Source organism: Drosophila biarmipes, chromosome 2R (assembly GCF_025231255.1).
Source record: "Drosophila biarmipes strain raj3 chromosome 2R, RU_DBia_V1.1, whole genome shotgun sequence".
In the NCBI taxonomy this organism is placed as follows: Eukaryota; Metazoa; Arthropoda; class Insecta; order Diptera; family Drosophilidae; genus Drosophila; species Drosophila biarmipes.
In genome coordinates, this window is record NC_066615.1 from 21,032,272 (window position 1) to 21,059,787 (window position 27,516).

A 27,516-nucleotide genomic window follows, 5' to 3' on the forward strand; every position below is an offset into this window, starting at 1 on the left:
CTGCGGTGGCAAACTCGGAACGGGAATGGGCTTTTGCTTCGGACTCGGAAAATCATTGTACTTGGCGATAGCAACAAATTAGTAAATATAGTTTATATTCGCTAGCTGCTGTTTAAAAATCACCGTACATGTTTTTTCAGTTCCCGCCAAACAACTTCCCAAGAACCCCAAGGGCGCTCATCTTTCCAGAACAGGTTCCCCTTTTCGCCACAGTGGCGCTGTTTTCCAGCGATTTCTAACAGAGCTGTTAAAATCTACAGTGACACTACGTAGCGCTACGTTTGCTGAAACTTACGTTTTCTGGCACTACGTTTTGTGACAACAAAGCAACATTTGCAACAATTGCGCACACGCCTGTTTGGACTCAAAGAAGTTTAGAATTAAAGGATTTATAAAAAAATATTTACAAAAAACAGCGATATTTCAGGTAAAAATACAACGATATAAATATCTATTTCTGCGCATAAAATATCGATGTATTGTAATGTATTTTTCCCACCCCGATGCTGCCCGGAATTAAATTTTTCGCTTCACGTGCGGTCGCTCGCCTGTCTCGCCTCTCCGGTTTAATTCCAGCCCCATCAGCGCCCTTGGCCAGCAGTTGCAGACACCTTCAGACAGAGCGGAAGCGCACGAAACCCCTCGCCATGGCCCTGTACGAGACCGTCGAGAAGGGCGCCAAGAACTCGCCCAGCTACAGCCTGTACTTCAGTGAGTAGCCCCGAGACCCTCCGAGACCGCGGCCAATGTGACCCGGCATAACCCTTCGGCGTCGGCAATGGCCCCGCTAGTTACACAAACTAGTGCAGCCTGATCGCAGCCGGGCTGCTTATGCAACAAGTCAAACCGGACTCGGCGTAATCAAATCGTCACATAGTCATAGAGTGCTTTATCAGCACTATCAGCCGATCCGTCGGAACCGGCGGAAGCCCAACACTTGCGGCCCCTTTGGCCTTATCTTAGCGCTACTATTATAGGGAAGATATCGAAATTGGGGGCCAAGTTCCGCACGCAAGATTGGCGACCTTTGCCTGGGCGACTGGGCTTCCAGCTCTATCAATCAAATCGCGTGTCCCGGCGTCGTCTGTGGTGTCAACTATATAATCATTTCGACTATATCCACAGAAAACAAGTGCGGCAATGTCATCTCGCCGATGCACGACATTCCACTGTACGCCAACGAGGAGAAGACCGTCTACAACATGGTCGTGGAGGTGCCACGTTGGACCAACGCCAAGATGGAGGTCAGTCTGTCTGGACATGTGATATATGACCGATGATAATCCAACGATTGCATGTTTAAACCCTTAGATTAGCCTCAAGACCCCGCTGAACCCCATCAAGCAGGACATCAAGAAGGGCAAGCTGCGCTTCGTGGCCAACTGCTTCCCACACAAGGGCTATATCTGGAACTACGGAGCCCTGCCCCAGACCTGGGAGAACCCCGACCACATTGAGCCCTCCACCGGCTGCAAGGGCGACAACGATCCCATCGATGTCATCGAGATCGGCTACCGTGTGGCCAAGCGCGGCGATGTCCTAAAGGTCAAGGTGCTGGGCACCATTGCCCTGATTGACGAGGGCGAGACCGACTGGAAGATCATCGCCATCGATGTGAACGATCCGCTGGCCTCCAAGGTCAACGACATCGCCGATGTGGACCAGTACTTCCCGGGCCTGCTGCGTGCCACCGTTGAGTGGTTCAAGGTGGGTACTTGTCGCCCTCTTTCTAGTTCCGTTCTGACTCTTTGTCACCCTCAGATCTACAAGATCCCCGATGGCAAGCCGGAGAATCAGTTCGCCTTCAACGGCGACGCCAAGAACGCGGACTTTGCCACCACCATCATTGCCGAGACCCACAAGTTCTGGCAAAACTTGGTGAACCAGAGCGGCGTCTCCAGCACCATCTCCACGTGGGTGCCATATACTTTCAATCCCTTGTGAAATCCGCTTAAACACATGCCCCTTTACAGCACCAACATCACCAACCGCAACTCGGAGCACGTCATTGCCAAGGAGGAGGCCGAGAAGCTGCTGTCCGAGGCCCCCGAGGGCGGCCAGGTGGAGGAGGTGTCCGACACAGGTAAGGTTTACTATGTTAGATCGAGCTTATAGCCGCTTCACCCGAATCCCAGCCCAACACGCTACTCCAACACCCGCTTTAACCAGTACCTTGCAAACAAATTGGTCACACAAGCCCAACCTGCATGCCTACTAATAGCTACTCTATGTGTGTGGCCAGTTTCCCACGCTGTAAATACCGCTTCAGCCGCACAACTGGCTGGCTTGCCTCTCCTAATCGTTGTACTTGCTTTATACTCATTGTGATCTTGAAATAAACCCCTAAAACCACGTCCTTTGTTTTGCAGTCGACACTTGGCATTTCATCCATCTCAAGTGAGATGGCCCCTGGGATGAGTCCAGCACAAGATCCTCGATCTTATCGTAGCCTAATCGAATCGGAAATGCTTGCACTTGTGAATTACTGATATTGGAATTTATAGAACGTTGAATAAAGTTTTGCACCGCAATCAAATCCGCTGCCGTCTCCTCTTGAAATATACAATCTTTATTTATATTTTACGACTAGATCCAAACAAGTTAAATTAATTAATAGTTATGTAATCGTAGGGCATATATGCAATAGTACAAAGAGTCGAATCGAATTGGGTTCGGGGTTTCTCGCGTTCGGATGTGTGTTTTCGGTTCTATTGCGCGGGGTGCAGATGTAAGGATGGGTGGAACGTAGGATTACTGCCGTAACAAGTAACTTAAGCTTACGAAATAAACGAAATGTACAAAATAGTTAGGCGTTATAAATATGTATGTATAGAAATCTTTAAAAGAAGACAAAATAATTTATTTACATCAGACATTTTGATTCTTGTTCGTTCGTTCGTTCTCACTTTCCTGTTGGTCTGGAAGAACCGAAGAGTTAGCATAGTTCTCGTCATCTCACTAAAACTAAGAGCTCCACGAGACTGATAAACGGATCGATGTGCATGACGGGGAACAGTAGAAATAAATATAGACAAATGTTCGCTTTTAGATATCGGTGCGGATAAGTAACGTGTAATAGCTTAGTAATTGTTTCCATTTTTTTTCAACATTTTTGATCTGCCTCTCTATCCATCTAATTTATTCATTTCTTTAAGTGGTACACATTCCTCGGGTCGATCGTTTCCTGGTTGCCATTGTTCCGTGCCGTGTTCTGTCACAGTTATCAATAATAATAGTTGTAGGTATAGTTTATAGAATTAAGTAGCTGCTCGTGCCAGTGACGGTGCCAGAAAATCGTAGATGGTCGCCGTTTACTTGCGTCCCAGGGTATCGCGCCACTCGTTGTACTTGTCCATCTCCTCGTGCAGCTGAAGAGCCTCTATGCAGGCGTTGAAGAAGGGCGATCCGAAGCACTCTTGCCTGTTTCGAAGAAAACGGGGGAGAGATTAGTAAATCCTGCTGTATTTTAGAGTTTTTCTCTTGAGCTTGCTCAAAAAGTGGAGCCAAAATGTCAAAAAATTGCATTAGCTTGGCAAAAAGTTGCACGTAGCTTTGGTTTAAAAACAAAATATTTTAAAAAATTTATATTTTTCCCAAATGTTTGTATTAAAAAGGTTCTGGGAAAATGTTCAAAATAGTGTGGGTGTATATTTATATATATTTTTTTTTACTTTTATAAAAAAGTTGTCAAAAATAGTGTAGATATCAAGAGTTTCAAAAAATAGTTCTTCTAAAATGAAAAGTACAATAAGTGGTTTCAAAAAGTGAAGTATAATTGTTAACCACTCATAAACTTCATGTAGCTTGTGTTGCCACACCTTGTACAAGGTCAAAAATCAAATTTAAAATTAAAAATAATAAAAATAAAAACGTACCAAACAAAAACGGTAAGCAGGCGTTTATAGTCGCGCCAAAAACGCGCGCAAGTCGCCAGCTGCTGAGTGTCCGTCTCTCTCGCCTCCTCTATGGCGGTCTCTTTCTCCGGCGGCTTAGCTGTCTCTGTCGCCGCCTCTCTAGCGATCCCTTTCTCGGTTCTCTGGATCTCTGGCCGTTTTGCGTGGCGCATTCGCATTCTAATTCTCATTTATCACAATTTTGATGCTCTCAAATAGCCAGCGAATGATTATGTTTTATTATTTTACATGGGGTTATAATCGTTTTGGCCACATTTGTAATGCAGTCCTTTTCGCGTGTTTTTACCAGGGGTTTTTGTTTGTGTCTTGCACAAATTGCGTTCTTGCGTACTCTTATTTTCTGTAATATTTGCAGGGTACTCGTATTCGGATAAATGTAGGATTTAGCGATTTTACATAGTTATATTCGTTGGCCTGCATTTGCTCTCTGCGCCAACATATTTATGCTAATTAGGGGTTTTATCTTTACAAAATAGCACAAAATTGTAAGGGTAATACATTGGCAAAATACTTTCGGTCTCGTGTGCGGTGTATGTGTGTGTATCTTTATCTTTTATCTTCTACGTGTATCTGTATCTGTATCTTTTCGCCCTTGCGGAAAATCGTGTAAAATGTAAATTTTAAATGCTGATTTTACAATAGAATACAAATACAAAAATAAAAGTAAAAGTAATCATTTTACATTACATAGATTAAAAACAATGGATTTCGTTTTGTTTATTTTATATACATAACGCATAACGCAATAATAATAAAACAAGCTAGGAATACTTAAAAATAAATACTTCGGCTTCTATGGGTATTTTTGGGGAGTTGTGAGATCTGCGAACTTCTCATCGTCACCATCATATCATCTTCGCTCATCTCTCACTCGCCCGATAATGTAGCTTACAACAAACGCATAACGTTCTCAATAAATTAATAAAAATAATTCGTTTTTAAAAAAACACATACACTAAAAACTGTTAGGCATACAGTAATAAATAAGTACGAATTAAATTTGGGCGTTTAATATTTTAGATTTCTTTGTTCTGGCTCTGCATTTGTGGTTCTGGCTGGATTGGATCGCATATCCCATCCGCCTTGCAGCGATTTGTATCTGTGTGTGGGTGAGCTTGTGGGCGTGTGTGTGTGTATGAGGGGGTGGGGCGGGGCGGTAACTTAGAGTTATGTTTCCGGCGCCATGTTGAAGGATATGGGCGAGCCATTCACTACTCTCAGAAAGTGCTGTAAGTTCGAGATTTCCTCCTCGGGTATTAACAGCACTTTCAGGCATGAGCCGAACCATTTCGAATCAAAGCAGTCTTTCCTAAAATTGAAAAACGAAAACGAAAATCAAAATCAAGGTAACTAAAAAGTGGTAAAGGTGAACCAAACAAGAAATCAGGAAAATTAAGTGGCAAGCGGAAATGAAAGCGGAAACGGAAGTGGAAAACGAAAGTCGAGGAGAGTAAGGTGTCTAGTGGTAAACGGGCTTGTGGAACGGATAGGGCGATCCGTTGATCACTTTCAGATAGTGCTGCAGCTGCGATATCTCTTCATCGTCGATCAGCAGCACCTTCAGGCAGTTCCCGAAGGTCTCGTTGGCGAAACAATTGGCCCTGCATCGAATAGATAAGGAACACAGATATAGAGGGTCGCACAGAGAAAAGATAAGGCGAAGATAGCTAATCAAAGTGGTTTTATAGTAATATTATCAGGTCAAATCTCTAGGGAACTGAAAACCATTTAAAGTGCGCCTGAAAGTATGCAGTGATTTAGCTTAAAAGGTTTTTAATATCTAACAAATTAGGAGCACATCATATTTTTTAAAGGAATATAAAAATAACATTACTGTACTGTTTGCTGTTTGGGGTACAACATTAAAGACTCTATAGTTCTTTGATATTATCATAATTATAGTTCAAAGAAAGACATAAAAAAGAACACTGAAAAATATTGGCAGCGTGGTCAGTTGCCGCTTTTCTCTGTGCGGGAAAGTCAAGGAGAAAGTGGCGGGCTGGGCGAGGAAAGAGCCCATAAAGTTTAGAAATAAACGAAGGTCCCGCGAGACCATTTCCCGAGACCCCCGGCATTTGTGTCAGGGTCCGCTCTCAGGCACTTAAGATCATAATTCGAGCGAATTAGTATGTATTTGGCCTCGCCGCGACTGCTGTAAGGGATTCTCTGCGTCCTCCTCAGATCTCAGTTAGTTGTACCATGCTTGTGGAGTGGCAAGTCCCCAAAAGAAACTCACTTGCATAATCGGTGTATACTCGTCTCGCGGAACAACTGATAGCAATCCTCGCAGATGCGGTCCAGTCGGAAGAACATGGTCTTGTTGAAGATGCCCTTGCACTCCAGATCGAAGAAATTGCTGCGCTTCGACAGATTGTGGTTGTGTGGCAAGGCGGCGAAGATTGGTATCAAGACAAGAAACAGCACCACCGAGATCTTTATGTTGCGGGAACACATCTGCAAAAAATAAAGTAAAATACATGAGAATGAGGCTGAGAACGAGTAAGAAACCGGAAATGCGTGTTAAAAATATATGGCTATTTATAGGTGCGATCAATTAACTGGCTGGGGCTCTGGTTCGGTTCGATTTCGGTTTCGGTTTCTGCTCTTCTGGTTCTTTTCTGGGTAAGCAGATATGGGCCAAGTCAAGCCGGGATCGGGACCTCGCCGCCAAAGGGCAGGGGCAAGGGCAGGCTAGCCAGGTGGCACTCAAGCCGCAGCCCTATAAATAGACCTCGTCCGAGGGCCGTCTGCGGATCCCCACCGATGCGGCTGGCTAAAAATAGGGCCCCCCATGCCACACCATCCCAGCCCAGCCGATCCTCAACTCTACCCAACCCAAAGGTGCAATTGCAATTGCCGCCTGCCGCCTTGCCGCAGACGATCTTATCGCAGGAGAGCTCTATAAATAGCGTCGGCGATTTCAATGTTTATTGCATTATTTGCCATCTGTCGGCGGGGCTTAATTCATGATGTAAGTTTGCCGCTTTGGCGACCCAGAGGAGAGCCAATCTACAGACTGTCTGTGTGAAAGACGGGCCCCCAAAATTGTATATACGTTATATTTGTTTACTTTGCATATTTTATCAATTTGCGCGCTCGCCCGAGAATTACAGCGCTGACATATACTCGTATGTGTGCAGTATAGGCGTTTGCGGCATTCCAAACTATTGAATAATTTGATTAAAAGTGCTAACTTTTCCATTGCGCAGTGTGCCAATTGTTTGTTTGCACACGACATGTGTGAAATTCTTTCGACCCCCTCCTCAAAATATTTTAAACGCTGAATGAAAACCAAAGCAGACACGCCGACGTCGACTATTTCGAGAGCAAGGCATCAGTATCAGCAAGACATGAAAGCGAATTTGAAAGGCATTTTTGCGCTCTTGCGCCGATAATGATTTAGACTTGTGTATATATGGTTTTAACGAGGCTTTCGGGCTGTCCAATCTGACGATCTGCGCCTCTAAGATCTTGGCAAATTGATTTTTTATTGCCTTGCTGATGTCTTCAATTAAGTTGAGCACATTTCCGAGCTGATTTACGGCCGCTGGCTGGGAAAATATCGAGCTGGGAATGGGGATGGGGCATTGGGCATTGGGGATTGGGGATTGGGGATTGGGGATTTCTGGGAAAGTTCATCAGTCGCCTGCCGTTGGCCTAGCAGAAATATGTTCATGTTTACTCAAATAAATTGAAAGGCTATAAAAGGGAAATTCCACCCCAAAAGTATGCTCTGCACGGGGGGCTGGCATTTTATTTGATTTTATATTTTTCAAAAGGAGAAGATCAAAGGATTTCCTAAAAAATTAACTATTCTTTTAGGGAAACTTAATTCATTTATTTGTTGTTATCTAAAGAACATTTCCCATCATTTCGCAGAATTAATTGACAGCAATAAACTACATTTTTTGGAAAATAATCCACCAAATTTTTTGTTCATATTCTTAAAAACATGTTTGCATATGTCGTCATAGTTAATAATCGGAAGTTGGTTTGAAAAATATATTACTGCCATTTCTTACTCATAACAATCATATTTATCTTTCTTCCAGTTAATAGATGTATTTTGTATAAGGAATATTTTAATCATTCAAAAACAACATTCTTTTAATAAACACATTTTTTATAAATGAATAAAAATATGCAATGTTGTCATCGTTAAAAAAACATACTTCCATTAATTGTCATAACTAGCTACTATCTTAAAATTATAAATAACTTCTATTGAATTCAAATTATCCAAATTTAGTATGACTAAAGTAATGACAACTATTTTTGGAAATATTAACATAAATATTACTATTCCACTATGACTTATGGGCTTACTATGTCATCATAGTTATTAACTAGAATTTTCTTGGGAAATGAATAATATGTACTTTATTGTAGGGTATTATTAAGTTCAGGTTTCACTAATGTCATTATTTTTCCAACCGAAAGTATGTTTTAAATTTAATTAATTTGGTAACTCTCTCTAAAGAGGACATTATAGGTGATGAAGACAATGTCACAGCCCATCATATTAGCCCCCGAATAGGTTTTCCTTTGCGCAAATAGTTTTATCGGCAGCTGGATTTCCCACACGTGGGTGGGCGCCACCTTATCGCCGGGTGGAAAAGTGCAAGTTGCGGCCGAACGGGGAACCCAAGCCACATAAAACCCATACAGTATATGGTGTTCGCTTCGTCAGAGATCCCCGACGACGCCAAGTCCCAGTGCAAAGTGCACCAGCTTGCGTATGAGCCACGCCATCGATTTCCCCGATGGATTTGGCTTTGGATTTGGACTCGGAGTCGGAGTCGAGGCCCGAGCATCTGGTGATAATTGGCTTCGAGTTGCACGATTTATGGCATCATCGCTCGCTGCAGGCGGCTATTTTTAACGCTCTTTGGCCGGCCGCATGAATGCCATAATTGATACGCGAAACGCGTCAGAGATAATGTAACACGGCGTCAGGGGAAGGGGCCTCATGGTGTCGAGCAGGCCAAGTTGAAGGGAAAGTTGAAGGCGAAGAGGTTGAACGAGTGATCCATCGGTGGATCGATCGGATGGCGTCATCATCGTGAAAGGGAAGCTCGAAACAAGCCAATGATCTGGCATCCCGATGCCGATCCCCCATCTTCGATCTGCAATTCAGCCCATACACCATCCCATACAGCCTCTTCGATCCGCTGGCATGTGCTGGCAATTTGTTTGCATTCTGCTTTTGATTAGCTGCCAATTGATTTTATTTGTCGGCCGGCGCTTTGTATCAATTTCAATTCAACTCGGGAGCGTGTCGCACACACAATCCGTCCCATTATTCGAATTCCAGTCACTGTCTATGTGTCCAACTGCTCCATACCCCAAATGGGGTATTTACTTGTGGGCTTCTACCCATATATATCGCCGAATCGGTGGAGCGAGTCGCAGGCACGCCTCCCAATTTTTTATGTTCTTGATTGTACACTATTCAGCTTTGATTTGACTGCTGTTTTCGCGTTTTCGATGTTTGATTTTATTTTCGTCGCTGCTGCCAGGCGACATTGAATGAAGTCATGAGCCGAAAATAATTATGCCAATTATGACAGAAATACGGATTGTGTTTGGTTTTTGCGCAATAGTTTAGAAAATTGTGGTCGCTGGGGAATATTCGCTTTGGGGTATGCCCGGTTTTTCAAAAATCAAAAGGAAAAAATGGAGAATATTTGTATTATAGAAGATCTCATATTCATCTTCTATAATTGGGGTTTGTTTGAGAAGCATTATAATCTCGGTTTAATATTCCGATTCACAGAAAAGAAGTTAAATATTCTTTTTCAGATAGAAACAGGTCACTTTGAGAGATGTAAATTTATAATAATATAAACAAATCTTCATGGTTTTATTTATTAAAAAAATCTGAAAATATTACTGAATTGAAATATAATAAATACTCTTCTGCATATCGAAAAATGTTACTAGAATAAAGGTATTGGGGAAAAATACCATTATAGAGATGTAAGACTATGAAATGGATATCATCTAGAGTTTTGTGCAAGACATACTTTAAAGCATACAAAGAGCTTGTTCTGAGATCCAAAAATATAGATAAGAAGTGAGATAAAGCTAAATAATCTTCCCCAGATCGATGTATGTCACTGGGCATCCCAAGGTCGACCCCTTTCCATAGAGCCCACCCGCAGCTGTCACGAAATGCGCTATTTATAGCAAACATGGTGGGTTCAAGTCCAGCGATTTCTTATCAGTTCCCCGTAAAGTCGTCGCGGTATGTGGGAAATGTTATCGCTAGATAAATGAACATCACGGGGAATTAAGTGGATTATAGGGCGGCACTGAAGCGACTGCAAAACAGTGCATTCTATCTGCCAGATTCACCGGATTGCGATACTGAAGCACCATATATCTTAACGCTTGGCTACGCAAGCATGGCAAGCATGGCAAGCCGAGAGCCAAAGCATAAAGCACAGGCCCCCTCCGGTTCGGCTAGTCTGTGTTTTGTTTTACGGCGCAACTAAAAAGTGCTTGGACACGCAAAAAAACAACACCACGGCGGCAGAACAACAACACAGAAACACACATAAACACTCACGGCGAGACTGCTTGGTACCAGCCACTAAAGTCCATGGACTGCGGCTCTATGTGTGTATCTTCGAGTGCACAAACTGGCACAACGCAGCTGCGCCTGCGCGGATCGCTAAACGCTGCTGTTAATTTGACGGACATGCAGGAGCCTCGGGATCGCATCGGCATCGCTCCCAATTTGCATGATATGTGTCTTCGATTAATATTCATTTATGCATGAAATCTCTGGGGTATGCTAAGCAGGAAAGGCCGGCGGTGGAACCAGTGTGCACTGGAGAAAACGCTTCCCCGATCATGGAGATCTCACTTAGCACTTTTGGCTTGTCATTCGAACAAATACTCACTTGCATCACCTGACTGGGACTTTATTTTGCTAGATATAAGTACGGACTCTTGGGAGGCGTACTTGCGGTGGAGATAAGGTGGAACTCATTGTTTTCCTTGAATAGGATTTATTTTAGTGCTGTGGTGCATTTGTTTGTAGGTACTATCCACAGATATTACGGAAAGTTTAGCATCCTAGATCTTACATTTCGGGCTCAAAATGAATCATTAGAAAGTGGGAAAACTAACTAGAAAATATCTTTCGGATTTACTAAGCATTTACTGAACATTTAAAGCTAATTGGACCTTTTTAGCCATGATTTTTGTATATAAAGAAAAAGTACTTCTCTGCACATCTCCCAAACCGTTCTGTATCCGATCTGAGCTGATTAGTTTTCAGTTTCCGCAAACTTTCGATCCTCCCCACTTACAGTGACTGCTGCCATTGCAGCGATTCTATGGCTTCCGCCCGAGAGGCGATTCTCGCCGGCGGAGGAGGAGGAGGGCATGGCCCAGGGCTCGGAGTCAAGTGATCTGGGTATATATCCAATTGATGTTATTGAGATTAATGGCGAATGGCGAATGGCCGCTTCGCTTCGTTTCGCAATAGATCTTTGGCGTCTGCCAAAAGGCAATTGGCCGCGCGCACTTGGCTCGTTTGCAGCTCGTTGCTGGTGGCTAAGTCTTGGACAAACACAACCGCGGTGTTTAGACTGCGATGACAAAAGTCCGTCGGCAAACAGCACGAGATTCGAAGTTCCAACCGAAGAGCCAAAGAAAAAATAAATAAAGGTGAAAAACCGAAACAAGCAGAAACGCGAGCGGCGCGCGAGCAATCAACTTTTGTTGGCGGCACGAAAATAAAACTGAAGATCGCTGCAGGTTGGATCGCTGCGGCTATGGCTACCGCTTGGCTTATCAGGCGGCCCACACAGATACTCACAGACACAGACAGAAGACGACGACACTGAGTCTGGCGCAAAAGTATCTGAGAGATCGCAGACGTCGCCGCCGCCTGTTGAGAGAGCGAGTGGAACACCCAGGCGTATACGTGATGCGAATGCTTATCACTCGTTGGCCAGGCCAACGAAAGCCGTTAAGAAAAAACCACTGGAGAGCGGCACTGGTCCTGGCACGCTCTCGGAATATCTAATTGCCATTATCCATCGCAAAACTTGTTTTGGACCCGCCCATCTCTCCCCTTTCCCGCCCCGCCTCCTCGTCGCCCACTGGGAAAGTGCATTAATCAGCCATAAAAATGGATTGGCTGCAACTAAAGTTTCCACCTTGCCAGTGGAAATTTCTCAACGAACCGATTCTATCTGGTCGATGCAAAAGCAGTGACTAAGCAATCGAGTTTATTGTGAAGTAATTTCCGCAAGTTCTTTGAATAAATTGCCCACAAGTAGTTTATTGTTTTTATGACCCCGCATAAACTCGATACTGGGCCCAAGGAAATCGTTGCATACATTTGGGAGTTTTCAGGGAGCTGTTTAAGTGATTGCTTAGCCAGTTTACTAGGAGGTCTATATACTCAGGTTTTATATTCCTAAAAAGGTTTCTCGATATAACTCATTTGTTGATTATAACTTGGACCATATATTATATTTTCCTTTGTATAACTACAATCTTCTTTCTATTCAAAACCAAAATCTTTATAATATTCTAATACTATTTAGAATAAATATATTCCTATGAATAGAATATATATAATAAATATAATATAATTAGTATAATAAAAATATATTCATAAGCTTTTATTTTAGTTTTTCTGTTAATGATTGAAGCATTAATGGTATTGTGCCTTGCTTTTATTAACTAATCAACTTATATAGAAATGATTATTTGAAGAAGTGTTATTCATTTTTCAATATTTCCTATAACTAAAGAGTTCCTCACTGCACCCTTTGTTGAATAAATATAGCTTTATATCGCATCATATTTGTGAAAGGTGTCCTAGATAAAAAATAAATATCTACTTCTCTCTTCTGCGTTAAACTCTAGCATTCGTATATGGCGAAAGAAATTTGAAAAAAGTCTGCTAAAATATTTTTCAAAAATGTTGGTACTGGAGAGTTTTTCGGAAGTCATTAGGTCATTCGACGAAAATAGCTTTTAATCACATTTTTTCTCGTTTTTAAATCCAAGTCATTTCCGGTAATTCCTTACTCATTTATTCTTCCTGCATTATCCCGAAATGTTTTCTAAATCTCTTTGTAAGAATAGAATTCCTAAGACCGCATCGCTCATACGCCATGTTGCACTGGCCCGCCAATTAATCTGCCAGCTCTGAGAGTCTGAAAGCATTTTCTGTCTGCCGCAGCAACGTAATAGCAATGGCAATAGCCACGACATGCGATCGAGAAATGCAGTCTATCGTGTGTATTGTGTACTGCATTGTATATTGTATCTGCCGCTGACGTTGTCGCGGGATTTTGCCAGCCAGTTGGGCGACCATTTGGCGCAAACAGACCCACAAACTCACATAGATACTCACATGGCAGCACTCACACACGACAAATGGCTTTTTATTAGTTTAATTGAAAGCAAAACAATTTAGCAGGGCGAACTGGTTTCAGCCCGTTTTCCAAATGCACGCCAAATTATCATACTCGACTCGGTCTCTGTTTTTTTTCCTTTTTTTGCAACCAGGCGGCCAACTTTGAGCCAAAGTTTGAGCTTGAGTCGGAATTTGTATCTTGTACATTGTATCTTGTACACTGTATCTTGTGGCCGAGTGCGAGGCAGATGTTGGGGCAGCGGCGCACAGAAGCGTGTCACACGTTTCGCTCTCACAAACGAATTCGTGTATAAATAAACAAGTCCATTGAGGAAATTATTTGCAAAGCATTCAGAGAGCGGTTGAAGGAGGGAGGTGGCTGATTGTGCCAATTTTCAGGCGATTTGTTCCTCTTTTTGCGCCGCCCAGCGCTTTGTTTTAAATAAAATCGAAAACCGCGAATCGAAAAGCTTATAAATCACATAATTAAGTTTTGCCCCCGCGACGCGGACTCGATCTGAGTGTTATGGCTACGTGAATCGTATTAATGAAACGTAACCCAGCGGGTGTTGAGCTCTCGATAGGGCCATTACGCCCAGCTGGACTTCTCGCCGGGATCGGGATCTGAGAAGTTGAAAAAGAGGGGAAGGGGCAAGGGCATCCCCACGCCGGTGATGGCAAGGTGTGGTTTATTTTCGGTTGCCGAATTCGCGGAATCCCATCCTCACTCACTCAGAATCACACTTAAGCTGATTAAAAGTAAACGCCTCGTGAAGCCACGATCTCAAGGATTAAGTTCGAAGCAAAACCCACTTGTAGAAGTGAAAGTGAATTAGTTTAGAGGCTTCGTTACTAATTAAACTCTCTTGAGCCTCAAAAATTAGTTTCATTGTCTTATAATATTCCAGCTAGCTTTATAAGTCAAGGAAAAATATTTACATAAATTAAACTTAAACTTGAAACACACAAATATATATCTCAATGGTTAACGAACTTAAGTCTTAAATAAATGATTTACTTATTCCCCACTTTGTCGGTCAAATTATTTGGCAATTTCGCTGAACGTGGCGGCAATTAACGGAACCAAAAACACACGCCAAAAATATTTGAAATATGGCAAAGTGACGACCTATATTTGAGATTTGAGATTCGTTGAAAGAATTTGGCAAATACAAGAGTGGCATACCGTGAATGTCAAGTCGCGGCAGCGGAAATGGAAATGAGTCACTGGCAAAGTGCGAGGCTATCACGATCAAAGAACCGATTACAATGAAGGCCCATTGAACGATCGGGTGTGAGTAAAGTCGTGGAGAGAGGACAAGCAGCAGTTAGCAACAGCATAACGAGCTGGCCATAGCCAATAAGTGCAGCGCCCGACACACAGATACAGATACTTTTCCAGATACTGCTTCCAATACAGCCAATACAATCGGGAATACCAATACAATTCCGAGAATTCGAGAAATGCCCCAAACGGAGTGATGCACAGCAGAGAAATAAAGGACCACTAACTTCCATTTCGTGACTGAAAAGCTAATTGGCTCTTACTCATATTCTCTGAAGAATCAATATTTTTATTGTTATGGACTCGAAATATTCATTTAAGATCAATGAGTTTCTTTGGAACCACTGGTGTGAGCAAGAAATATTAAATATGATATCATTTCATTTATAGATAACCAAGGTTTTTTGGGTCCTCTGATTTTAGAACGTAATATTAAATATCATATCATTGCTGTTTACTTAATACTCATTAAAAAAAGATCCTCTGATGATCCCCACATGAAATAATATACTCATTATTATGGGTATCAAAATAATCAATTTATGTTTAAGATCAATAAGTTTCTTTGAACCACTGATCCATAAATGAAATACTAAATATGATATCATTACTTGTATTTTACAGATCAAAATGTTATGTGTAGGAGTTAAAGTTTCCTTAATTCTTAAAAAAAGATCCTGTGATATTGTGATTAAACATTTAGGGATCATTACCAATAGTACATATTCTCCCTCATTATTTTACCATTATTTTTTCCCGTCTCTAAGTCGTTGGTATCTTTTTCGGGTTTTTCACATTCCACTTGGCTGCTGTGCTGGCTGGCTTCTCCATTGGCCAATTCTCTTGGTCTAATAAGGTCACCTACAACTCCGAGCAACGGCAACCACTATTGCGACTGCAACTGCAGTCGTCGTACGGCCAAGGACGGAAGAAATGTGCGCGAGGAGATCGTATCGCTCGGATCGGAATGGCTCGGATCGGGCCAGTTGACGTCAATTAAATTGGCTAAATGCCTGAAACTAGTTTCAGCCACAAGTGCCCGAGTCGAAGTCGATTACATGACACAAAATCAATCATTAACATTTGTATATCGCAGACACAAACTCGCAGGTAATACGTATTTGGCAACCTGTCGTGGGCCTCCAACTTTTTACTTTTTCAACTTCGACGGGCCCCCGTTTTCAGCCGCCTTGTATTTATTGTTTTATCGTTTTGCCTTTGTTTCTGACTGCCGCTCTTATTATTGTTATTATTTATCGCGAAGTTTTAATGGCGTTTTGTCAACTTGTTGTTCATTTTCATGGCTCATTACAGCATTTCATTCGCCTGCTGCTGACAAAAGAACCCATTAATAATTTAACGATCGTTTAATAATGACAGGCCAATTGATTCGTTCAGCATAAATTGATAATTATGTGTGTGGATATGTAAGAATTTGATGGCTAGTGTGGAGTTAGCGGGGCATGGCCATAAAAGCAGAAATGAGTTTTATTCGCAGACAGGCCATAAAACCTTGCGGTTGCATCAGCCAATTTCAATGTGAATTGCCGGTCATGATTAAGAGTAATTTCCGACCACAATATAGGGGCCATAATACTCCCAATTCATTGACTTGTTGTTGAGTCACGGAGTTGGTATTGTCGTATTTGGACAAGACAAGAATGAGGGAGTAGGAGACGAGTAAATGGTAAAGTGTTGTGGTAAAGTGCAGGAGCTGTTGACTTATGAATGGGAATCCCACTCTCTCGTTTTCTTTCACTTTCGTGAACTCGTAAAGTACTGTATAAAACTACATACTGAGGTATATTAGTATTTAATACTAAGTTGAATATTACTCCCATTTCGTTGAATTATGGTTCAGTCAAGGAGCTTGAATTGCCGTATTTAAACAAAGAGATACGAGAAATAAATATAGCGTTGTGGATATAGTGCAGGTGATGTTCAACTGATGAATGGGAATCCTAAAATACTAAAAAAAATTAAATACTAAGAAATTTTAGTATTTAAAACCCAAATTGTGATACTGATATGTGATATCTACGAGATATTTCTTATGTTTGAGTAATGGATGGGAGTCCTTACCTCTCCTTATTTAATAAATACTTAGGAAAATTAAAAACAAAGATATTTATTTTACCCGAATAAACACCCGAAAATGGCAAACTAACAGGGGGTTTTGGGGCATTGAACTGCGGAAAATGAGCCAAACGACAAGTCGGGAACAGTTGGCAGATGTTACGGCGCACAAACACACAATCGTACGTGAGCATCACCGAGTGGATGTACAAGCTTACATATGAGTGGGAGGTACATATACCCGCTGCATGCTAAAAGCATATGCATATTGTATACTGTACGATGTATGGCCAATGACTGGAGGAGCCGGAGAGGCGGTCTCTTGAGTTGCCAACATCAAAGTCGCGTATCTGCGAAATACATTTGTATCTGGATTCTGGACCCTGGTCGTCTTTCTGGTGCTATCCGTATCTAAACCGTCTCTCCTTCTTCTGCCACACATTAACCCCGAGGAGACCCCCACTCGTCTAGCTGAGTGCGCCACAATTGCTTTTCAATTAGCCAGAGTTGCGGAGGAGGATCCCTGGCATCGGGGATCTGTGATACATTCTATATGGCATACGACTGAGGTGGCGCGTGGCAGTGATTTATCGCAGAATTCAATTAGAGCCACTTCAGTCTCTGGCAAGCCGCAAAAGGCGAAGGTCAATCCATTGACCGATGACCAATAGCCAATAGTGGGGGTTCGGGGAGTATTGCGATTTAAATAGAGCTCTTTCAAAAGAGAAAAACCATCTAACTTGGGAACGCTTTCTTCTTATCGTTAGATATGAATAATTTAAGAAACAATTTAATTACCAACAAAATTCATATGTAAATCCAAATGCTTCTAAACAAGTTTTATCAAATTTGTTTTGAATGGCTTATCTCTTAAGACGCTTTGAGAGTATTAATTTAACATTTTAAAATTAGCATTTGAGGTCAGCAGTAATTAATATAAAATATGATTTTACTGATAAGTTGATTGATTAAGCTCGGATTTCCGGAAGAGTGTTCCATTTCCTTGGTAAGGGGACAGAAAACCGGTCACAAAAGTAGCAAATCTCTCTAACACCCTCTAGGATCGGACTATGATCCCTGGCCGTCCGAGTAAGCAATCGATTCCTTGATTTTTCCATTCGTCAGACCTGTCAATTGACCTGGATGTCTCCATTCAATTTTCCCTTCAATTGGCCACTGGGGAGCGCTGCCTCCGCTCAGCCTTTCAATTTTAACACCCAGCGTCAGCGGCTCGAAGTGAAGAAAGCAACTCCGTCATGGTGCTCCACACATCATCCGCCTTTTCTTTTCAAGTTCATTAACATGACATGGTCCCACCGCATCTGCAGCGATTCACTGCAGCCCAAGCCCCACCATTTTCCCCCACCATCCCTCGGAACTCCGTTCCTGAACTTGAAAAGTGGACTTCCCCCGCCCTCGGAGGAGGGCCCTTTGTTGGGACCACAGAGCTACTATGCCATATATGCGGAGGGAGAGTGTTGGTGTCAGTTCTTGGGGCCCGACCAGATTGATACTCACATTTAGTGACAGCTTCTTCATAGCGAGTGCTTTTCTGCCGACGGCTGGCTTTGTTATTTTGCTTTTCCCTCTATGGAGAGGAGAAAGAAGTCGTTCGTTTGGGTTTCTAATTATTGTATAACGTCGAACCACAATGTTTGCTTAAGTACTGGCTGTTTGCTGCTTAAGTACTGGGGGTAACACAGTTTGGGCTTGTAAGTTGTTTGGCCGCAGATGTTCGCGATGGGTTATCTAGAATTGAAACAAATACGTTAGCTCTGCTCTCCGCCTTGCCACGAACTTCGCCCTAATCACTCTTATGCAATTCGAATAACCGCTCGGCTCGGGCAGCAGATTGGCAGCAATCACCGATCAAAGTCGAAGTATCTCGGCCTGACATCTAAATGGGAATATTTTGTTCGGGTTCCTTGCAAGTCCGCCGGGCCATGCGCAAACTGATTGTTATTAATGCTGCTGCTGTCGCTGATTAACATCATTTATATGCATTGGCGGTGGGGATGAACGGGTTGCAAAATCAGCCGAGTCGGCAAAATCAGCAGGGCCCAGTTGCCACTGCTGCTGCAGCACTGATGATGTTGATTTATTTAGCCGGTTCGCTGGCTGCGCTTAAAATGTCGGAAGTGTTCGCGGGCAGAAAATAAATACGGCACAAAATGTGTGTATATTGCAGCATAAAATGTGCTGTATTTCCTGTTGCACACGCACTATTAAAGTTAATAAACCGAAGTCGCCGATAGACGCCGGCGATTGAAATGGAGATTTCGGGGAATCTGCGCCCCAGCGTGAAGTCAGCGGGGATTTTGGTCTCTTTTTCATCGGTCGGATTTCGAATACCAAACGCGAGTCCCTCGGGATCTGGACCCGGGATTGTTGGGTCACTTATGACATCATCGCCGGATCAATATCGTGTTCAGAGCATCAACGAAAGTTGTTCTGTTGGCTTGACAACAACACGGTGCTCAAAAAACGGAGAACAAAAGGCGGGGAGAGACCGAAACTGGCCGAAAGGGACTCGAAGTGGTGCGGCCCCTGCTGCAAGGTGGCAACATCATGCGAAAAGGGCCATAACATGGTGTTGGCCATAAGCAGCAGGTAGTTGAATTCGGTCAACTGGCGGTCCAGCGGACAAAGATTGCAGATAAGCAATTGGTATTTGGTGTGCTGGTCGGGGAACTACGGCGTGGGATACTGGATATTGGGTAAAAAACGGAGTGATTCCCGCTGCGTTTACAAACGCATTAAGCTTATAATCGCCATTTAATGCCTGGCCAGTACTTTTCCACATGCGATTGGGATTTGTGCCATTTGTGATTTTTATTTCGCTCATTTCGACCGATGTTAATTGCTGCCAATCTTGAAAGCTGCTCCAAGTTCGAACTGTGTTTTTTGGGTTTTGTTTATAATTAAACGCTTAACGTTTATTACATTTTCGTAATTCTGTTTGTTGTTTTCGCTTTTCGGCGCGGGGACTGCGTTTCGTTCGATTTTTCAGTGCTGGGCACCGACCGGCACGAGGTGTTCGGGACTCGCCGGGGTTACAGGTTATGGGTTGCGGTTGCGGTGTGTGACCTTTTCCAAAGGTTTTCGCGGCTGCACGGGGTAGACACTTGTTGGCTTTGCCTCTCGAGCGCACACTTTGGGCCTGGCCTCTTGGTATATTCGATATGCGTGCAAAGAGACTGAAAACTGACAACCGAAACCGGAGTATCTGAGTATCTCAACTGGGCTGCAATGCGATTCGCTGCGCTGCGATGCTTACTTGTTGCTTTGCGTTTAAGGACTAATATTCAGCGCGGAGGTAACATTGTATTTTAAGTGAGCGGACCGCACGCGCAGCCAGCGCCGGCGTCGGCAGTGGCAGCGCCAGCGGCCGAGGCAGCGGCTGCGCTCTCGCAGCGCTCGAAACTGTATCTGTATCCGCGTTTCGTATCTGTATCTCTGCATCCGCATCGGTATGCGTGCTGCGCCGATCGAGAGCGCGCTCTCTCTCTCCCTCGCTCTCCCTCTCTTTTCCCGCTTTTCTCAACCACTTGTTGGCCTGCCGCCGGTATAACTGTTCTTGCCTCTTGTCTAGGGTTTCCCCTGCCTCAGTATCTCCACGTTCATCTATCTGTAATACCAATTGCTAATCAATGCAATTATCTGTAGCGCTAATTGCAGAACAATCTCCATTGTTGTGCGCGGGAATGGGAAAATCGCGGGCCAAAATACTCAGCCGAACGGTGACGAGGCTTTTTCCACTCATAAGCCGGATCTGATACCATGCGGTATGATCTTAAAATAGGTCCTGCGAAAACAGTTAACCCTCTAGGAAAACCTCTTAAAATTAAAATCAATAATAAGGAAAGACAAACAACTATAATAATTGGAAAAAGAACTTATCTTAGGCAAACCAAAAATATTTTCATTTCATAAAAAAATATCTATAAAAAGTCATATATATTTTTAAGAAAAGCAAATAACACGGATAGCACATAACATTAAATTAGAACATTGAAAATAATAATCTTAAGGATATCGTCAATACTTTCAATTAATCTTTTCGTCCAGAAAACCAGACAATATAAATATCATCTTGTGCCAAAAGTGGTTGTTAAAGATTTAAGCAAATACAGTAGTATAAAATATTTTAAAAATATTTATTTTACTGCTCGGCGAACTGCATTTGAAAGTAAATAGGTCGAACTGATGGTAATAATTTAATAAATATTTATCCTATAATATCACCTCATATTCAGTTTCGGGGAAAGAGAACAGAATCCCCCGAGGGGTGTTAACATGACACCTCGCTGAAATTGCGTAGATAGCGATGCCGCGTCACCTGTCTGCCAATTCCGATTGCACTTATTGTTGATCAATCCAATTAGGCGCAGTTCATCATGCGAGCGCACCTTTTTCCCCGCTGGACATTCCCAGTCGCAGGCCCACAATTGTTGTTATTAAACAGAACCGAGTGCAATTACAGTCCACTTTTGGTCATTGCCGTACCGGGTGGGATATGTCGCCCAATTAGCATAATGCGACACGAGGTGGTGCTGCTGGGGTCAGGGGATACCGGGGGTGCTTTACAGGTACTTATTCCGGATGACTCAGTCTCCCCGGATAAACTAAATTCCAATCAAATGGAAAAAAACAGATCGACGGAAAAATATTATTCAACCGGCTTCTGCGGCAGGGCATGGTCTTATATAACAGAACTAGATGTTCTCGTTTATATTATGATCACAACTCCCCATAAGGTAACGTCGTTACAGAAGCTGCCCATCGGGCTTGGGCTTCATATGGGGTATTTCACTGCTCCGAATAGTATGCAATACAAAAGGCAATCCAAGTCCAAAGAGTAAATACTTTGGGCAATACTAATAGCAGAGATAAGGAACTAAAAACATGAGTTATGATATAATCCGGATTTAGTTACGTATTAAAGCTATGACTTAGTAAAACCAAGTTCATGACGAAATATAATGACTATAAAGACTTGGGTTATTCAGAGCATAACTCACAACATAAGTAGTTTGATAAAACGTAACAGATATCAGGACCAGTTTGGTGATCAGACTAAAGAGTTTCCCACAGGCAAAGCTGATCAATGGGGCTGCGAATTACACTAATGGCCGCGGCATAGCGACTCTCTCACGCACACCCGCAAACGCACATAATGGAGCACCCATTACAGACTTAATTCCGGAACCGGAAATTGCCTCAAGAGAGTCTTGTCTGGAATATACACACACTCTCTGGGAATCATTTTAAGTAAGGCATAGCCGAAATTTTGATAACTGCCGACCTTGTAACAATTTCTTTTTACACCAATTTGTGGCCCTCATTTAAGGTACATACGAGTTTAGTCGGAAAGCAATGCAGGGCCAGGGACAGGGCCGTCGACTGTTTGCCCATCCTACGCCCATGGATCCACTGTACTTGGTGGCCACCGTGCTATTAACCTCCAAGTGGGCCAGACCCCCCATCCGATTCGAACAAAAGCTGAACTTGTAAAGGGTGTGACACCGCTAAATGCAAATGCAAACAACCAACAAACGCTCGAATTCGCGAATGTCGATCACAGCTCACTGAGCGAAAGTCGTCATCGAAACTCCTTTTGGCTGAATTGTTTGATTATGGATTGTATCTTGTGTTGATCAAATCATTTGGATTGTATCTATATCTATAAGTCCTTGGATACAGAACTACAATTGTAACAAAAGCTGTACTATTATATATAGTTCGGTACGTTAGTAACTCCTTTCATCTGTACTCTAATGATTATAGATTATCTTTGGTTGATTTTTTTATTTATTATATCAACACTTATAAGTTCTTGGATGAAGGATAATAATTGTAATAAAATCCATACTATAATAATAATTAGGTACCTAAATATTAATAAGAATATGAAATGATAAAGATTTTTGAATAAAGTAAATATATTACTGGCTTCTTTTCTTATCGAATTTGTTTGGTATTATATTATCCTGCAGATCTTCCGTTCTGGAAATATCCACCCAGAGAACCCCAGTTTTTCCGAGTGCTGGAATGCGAAATGGCATTCTGCTGCAAAGAATCGAAAGGAAGCTTACCTTAGGCGCTTGTTTCGGGTTTGGTGCGGGGTTTTCTGTGGACTGGGCCACCCAAACTTTGGGATACTTATCGCTGGCTCTGGTGGGTTCGGCGGGAGGCTGGTGGCGTGTGTTGTTGTTGTTGTTTGGGGGCAAAAACGAGTTTGTTTACCTCCTTTCGGTTGTTTTTGTTGGAGAGAAGGAACTTTTTGGCTTAGGCCCGCGGCGATTCTCTGGCACTCGAGTTTATCGCCATTTTGTGTGGATTTTGGTCAGGTCTTTGTGTTTGTTGGGTGTCCGCTGATAACGCGTCACAGGGGGCGTCATAAGGGGGCGTGCCCAGAGCGAACTTTCGGACTGTTGCTGCTTCCTCTTCATCCGCTTCAATCTCCCTATCCGCTCCCCCCGCGCATTTTCCAACGGTTCACACGCGACTGAGCTCTCTTCTTCAGCTTTCCACTCTACACACTCTTCGGACTCTTCACACTCTCCACACTCACTTCCACTTCCTTGCACCCACCGATTCGTGTTCGTGCGTGGTGAAAGAGCAAAGCAAAACTGGCGATAATCGCAGCAATGAATGGGAATGAATGTGAATTGTCGCTTGTTTGCTTGTTTGTTTGTTTGTTGTCCGTGTTGTTGCTGCCGTTGTTGGTGCTGGCGGCAACTGATCTACACGCACTGGAAAGAGAGCAGCCCCACTTCCACTCCCACACACTCGCGCTCTCCCTCTCGCTCTTGCAGTGACATTCAGTGCCAGGAGAACTCACTCACACACACGCACTGGCACAGGGGGCATCTTTGTAAATATATTTCCACATAATTGACACTCCACATCGATGTTACAACAACCACACAGCGAACTTGCGATTCTCACGTTCGCAGCGATTACACACACACACGGGCGCAGAGATAGTACTTGTGCTGCGTACTTGCGTGTTTACTCAGCGCACAGATATATATTTTAGCTCAAAATATTCGCACATCGGCGGTGCGGCTACATGCCATGCATCAGCATATATGTATGTATAGCCAAGGCAACGGGCGCGATCGCGACACAAGGATTTTCCGGCGAAACCAGTGGAAGGAAAGGAGGAAAACCCAGACCGCCTGAGAAGCGAAAGCAGACTAACTGCAAACATAAAATGTCAAAATGCTGGGGACCGTTCTGCCATGCACACCATCTCACACACACAGCCGCAGCGCACACGAACGCCGCACGAGGGGCGAGGGTGGAGCGAAGAGTTTGCTGCGCTACGAAAGGTACATCTCTTATTTGGGCTAGAAAAGCACGATCAGTCAGTAATATAGATTTCTTATCACCAAGGTGTTTAGTATATCAAAAAAGATATTTTTTGTATTTAAAGTTATTTATATATATCTGTACATTGGATTGTTTTTACAAGTATTTGCTTTTCAAAAAACAGAATTTATCAAATTTATACATAGCCTACTTTAAGGCCTACTTAGGAGATTACAAATCTCCATATACATCGTTCTGAAATATTTCTTATGCACTGGCTTTGGCCAACTCAAAGATCTCCCCTCGCTGGATATTTGGAACGCTGCTTGCTCGAAAGAGCACGCATGTGCCAGCGGCTTGATTCGCTTTTCGTTTCGTTTCCAGTGTTTGTGTGGCTGTGTGCCTGCGAGACAATGCGGCCCCAAATCTTGTCCACCCACCCCACTGTGCCACCCCCTCGGAGCGCCCCGCCCCCACTCCCCAGCCCACGGACGGGGAGACAAGCGCCTCTAAGGGGGCTTTAGACGAACAAAGGAAGTGGCTCGGGGTGATAAGTCCACATGCACATCCATGTCCATATCTATATCCACATCCATACTCACACCCACAGCCCCATGCATGTGCACAGCCCGCGGAGAGTCATGGTCGTTGTTTATCGGGTTATCGGGGTAAGTGGCCCCCGTTCGCCTGCATTCGCTGGCGAATCGACGCCCCTGTGCACTGACTTTAGCTCACCGTGTCACACGCGCACACATGCGCACGTTCGCTAATTGAAATTGAAGCATGTAACTGTAAGTCGGCCTCTCGCAAGGAAAACGTGAGCATGGGCCACTCTCTCCGACTCTGCTTCTTCCAGTGGAAGAGGGACTCCTCCCACCCACACGCACACCTACACAGGCACGCATGGCTTGGAAGGCGCAGAAGAGTCGCCGGGAAGCTGGAGTTTGTATCTGAGTTCGAGTGGCCTGGAAGCGACTTGTAAGAGTCGCAAATTATTGCCCACTTCCGTTCTATCCCACGGTTCCGAATGTTAGTTAGTTAGTTTTTTCTGGCACCCACAGAAGTAGTTCCATATTGAGATTGCATTCCAGGATAGAAACTTTCTTGAACTCGAAACTTTTAAGATACAACCATTTGTAAACTTCATTTAAAAATATCTAAATCTATGTTCAGTACTAATAAATTGTTTATTTTAGTTATTATTAGCTATTTTTCCAAAAGTCTTTCTAGCTGTAAAATACTAAGTACCAAGTTATCCCCTTTAAACTGGTCCATAAATATTTTTTTAGCAAATCCCTGCCTACATATATCAAACATTTTATATTTTTAGGCACTCTGATACCTAATTATGGTTTAAAGCTGCAATTACAAACTATTTAAACTTTGCTAGAGAGCTCTTTCGTTTGGAAAACCATTACATTTGAGTTATGGAAGTTGGACTGTACATCCAGAGGCGAATAAAAGCCTTTCGAGCACACAATGTAGGCTTGTTAGCAATTAGATTTACGAGCATTCTGCGCCCCCGTCTCGTGTGTCATGCATTTCTTATATGAATGGCACATTCAAGTTTTGCCTGCAATAAAAATATTACGTATACGCCGGGCGGAGTGTCAACAAACTTGTAATGTGGCGCAAGTGTGATTCAATCGGCGATCGCACCTGGGGACCAGAATATGAATATGGGAATACAGTACGTGTGTCCAGCCGCCCATTGGAGTTATGCTAGGTGGTCGGGGCAAGGTTATGTAATGCGGGCACAGGCCTGCCTGTAGTACGAGCAAGAAATAAGAAACGCTGCACTCGGCTCACTTGACTCGACTTGACTTTGACCGGGCGGTCAATTTAGCTGCAGTTGAGCGGGCTAATTGCCGCTTTCAGATCTAAATGAGCGGCGCACACGCAAATGATGGAATCGGAATGGAAACACGGCCAGAGATTCGGCTCTAAGATTCGAGGTTCGAGATTTGAGGTTCCCGATTCGCGACTCGCGTGGGGCACTTTCTCAGAGGCCCGCAAAGGTCAAAGCGAAACGAAAACGCTCTGCAGATGTATCTGTATCTGTAGCTCGGTTCGTGACTCTGACTCGTGATGGGCACTTAGGAAATCCAGATATAACCGATGCCATTTGGAGAGACAAGACGCGCCACAACATAAATAGCAATTCCAAACCATTTTCAATTGCCAAATGCCCGAGACGGTGGCTTTTCCTCTCTGTGCCGCCAACGCCGCCAAACTAGTTTCCACTGTAATTGAAACTAGATCTATTTTTAGACCCGGTCCGGCCAGATGCCAGCTCAGAAAACATATATATTGCCAAAGCCCCGATCGACCACAAGCGATCAATCGATCGCTGGGTTTATGTGTCTGTGCCAGCGGCTTGGGAGTCCCACGCAGACACAGTACGTAGGGTGAATGAAAAAGGTTCTATTATAAGCCATCCTCATAGATAAAATGTGTCAACTCGATTTGTTCTCAAGAATTTGTTTTAACTATTTGTATAAATGTTATATCCCTTGATAAATTAATGATCTATTTTTTATTCTCAACTGAATATTGTTAGCATGACATTGACAAGTGGTATCTCTTGGATTTTCTATTACTTTTTCTATACCTTTCTTACGATATGACTGGTTGTTTCTAAGTTTCCCACAGAAACGGTATCCCAAAAGATCTTTCCTGCACTCACCATTCTGAAGCCTTTTCTTTGGGTTGACGGATCTGCGGAATGAACGAAGTGTTTATCTCCCCGACGAGACTAGCACAAAACTCAGTCGATGCCAAAATGTTTGCGAAACTTCTGGCCAAGTCGCTTTTATACGCCGCTCGCATCCAGCGGATGCAAGGGCTTGGGGTTGGTGGCGGAGTGGGCGAAGTGGGCACAGAGGGAGTGGGATAGAGCGGTGGTGCCGATGGTTTTGCATAATACGCGGTTTGTATTGGCCGATTACAAAGAGCCCCGAGACACAAGCGCAAGACAACTCGAGCCGAACTCAAGCCAAGAAAACCGTATAAATTATACGATTGCGCCCCTTCAGAACGTCTGCTCTGGTCATATGATTATGATTACGTTGATTAAAACGCGCTCTTATCGCCACTTGGCCCGCTGCTGTGTGTTAATGTGTGTCGTCCCCTGCCGAGTGGGTCCTCCTCCGAAGTATCTTAGTGTCACAGCATAGCAGCTTCCCTCGTTGCCCATCCGCCCCGTGCGCCCACTCAGCTGCAATTGCTCATACGCCGCGTTGGCGACAACAGGACAGCAGATAACCAGTCCCGCCTTTCAATTCGCTCACAAAGGACATCGTTAGGCGAGCGAATGATGGATTCATTATGCACATCGATATGCGCTTATTGGGGCCCAAGGTTGTGGGTCCCATTAGCTAGGGGGAGGGCCGAGCCAACACCCCTTTCACTTTCTTCGTTCCTTTTCTAGGAAGGAATTTTGAAAGGGCTAAGCATCTGCTTGTGAGGCATAAATATATATTATTTTTCACGATTTATTTAACGGAAAAACCCACGGAGCATCTGTCAAAGAAATG

At 43.5% G+C, this 27,516-nt stretch overlaps 2 protein-coding genes across 7 annotated transcripts; one reads left to right on the forward strand and one right to left on the reverse strand.

The window, feature by feature from the left end:
- Positions 1 to 302: 302 nt before the first annotated feature.
- Positions 303 to 2,536, forward strand: LOC108022762 (inorganic pyrophosphatase). Its single transcript, XM_044091733.2, has 7 exons — positions 303 to 427; positions 577 to 711; positions 1,126 to 1,244; positions 1,312 to 1,707; positions 1,762 to 1,913; positions 1,974 to 2,083; positions 2,370 to 2,536. Exons 2-7 carry the CDS (start codon positions 648 to 650, stop codon positions 2,399 to 2,401), a joined length of 873 nt encoding a protein of 290 aa, XP_043947668.1. The 5' UTR covers positions 303 to 427; positions 577 to 647; the 3' UTR covers positions 2,402 to 2,536.
- A 12-nt stretch (positions 2,537 to 2,548) lies between these two features.
- LOC108022763 (ion transport peptide) lies at positions 2,549 to 26,757 on the reverse strand. Of its 6 annotated transcripts, XR_001768057.3 has the most exons (5): positions 19,607 to 19,957; positions 18,182 to 18,412; positions 6,151 to 6,368; positions 3,876 to 5,223; positions 2,549 to 3,420 (listed from the first exon to the last, which is right to left on the reverse strand). XR_001768057.3 is itself a non-coding variant. In XM_017091869.3 (3 exons), the coding sequence occupies exons 1-3, from the start codon at positions 11,309 to 11,311 to the stop codon at positions 3,312 to 3,314; spliced, it is 405 nt and encodes a 134-aa protein (XP_016947358.1). In that variant the 5' UTR covers positions 11,312 to 11,702; the 3' UTR covers positions 2,549 to 3,311. The 6 variants fall into 6 exon arrangements, 2 of the variants coding, with proteins under 2 accessions (XP_016947358.1, XP_016947357.1); XR_001768058.3 differs by lacking the exons at positions 18,182 to 18,412; positions 19,607 to 19,957 and adding an exon at positions 26,667 to 26,757; XR_001768059.3 differs by lacking the exons at positions 18,182 to 18,412; positions 19,607 to 19,957 and adding an exon at positions 22,759 to 23,821.
- Positions 26,758 to 27,516: the final 759 nt, after the last annotated feature.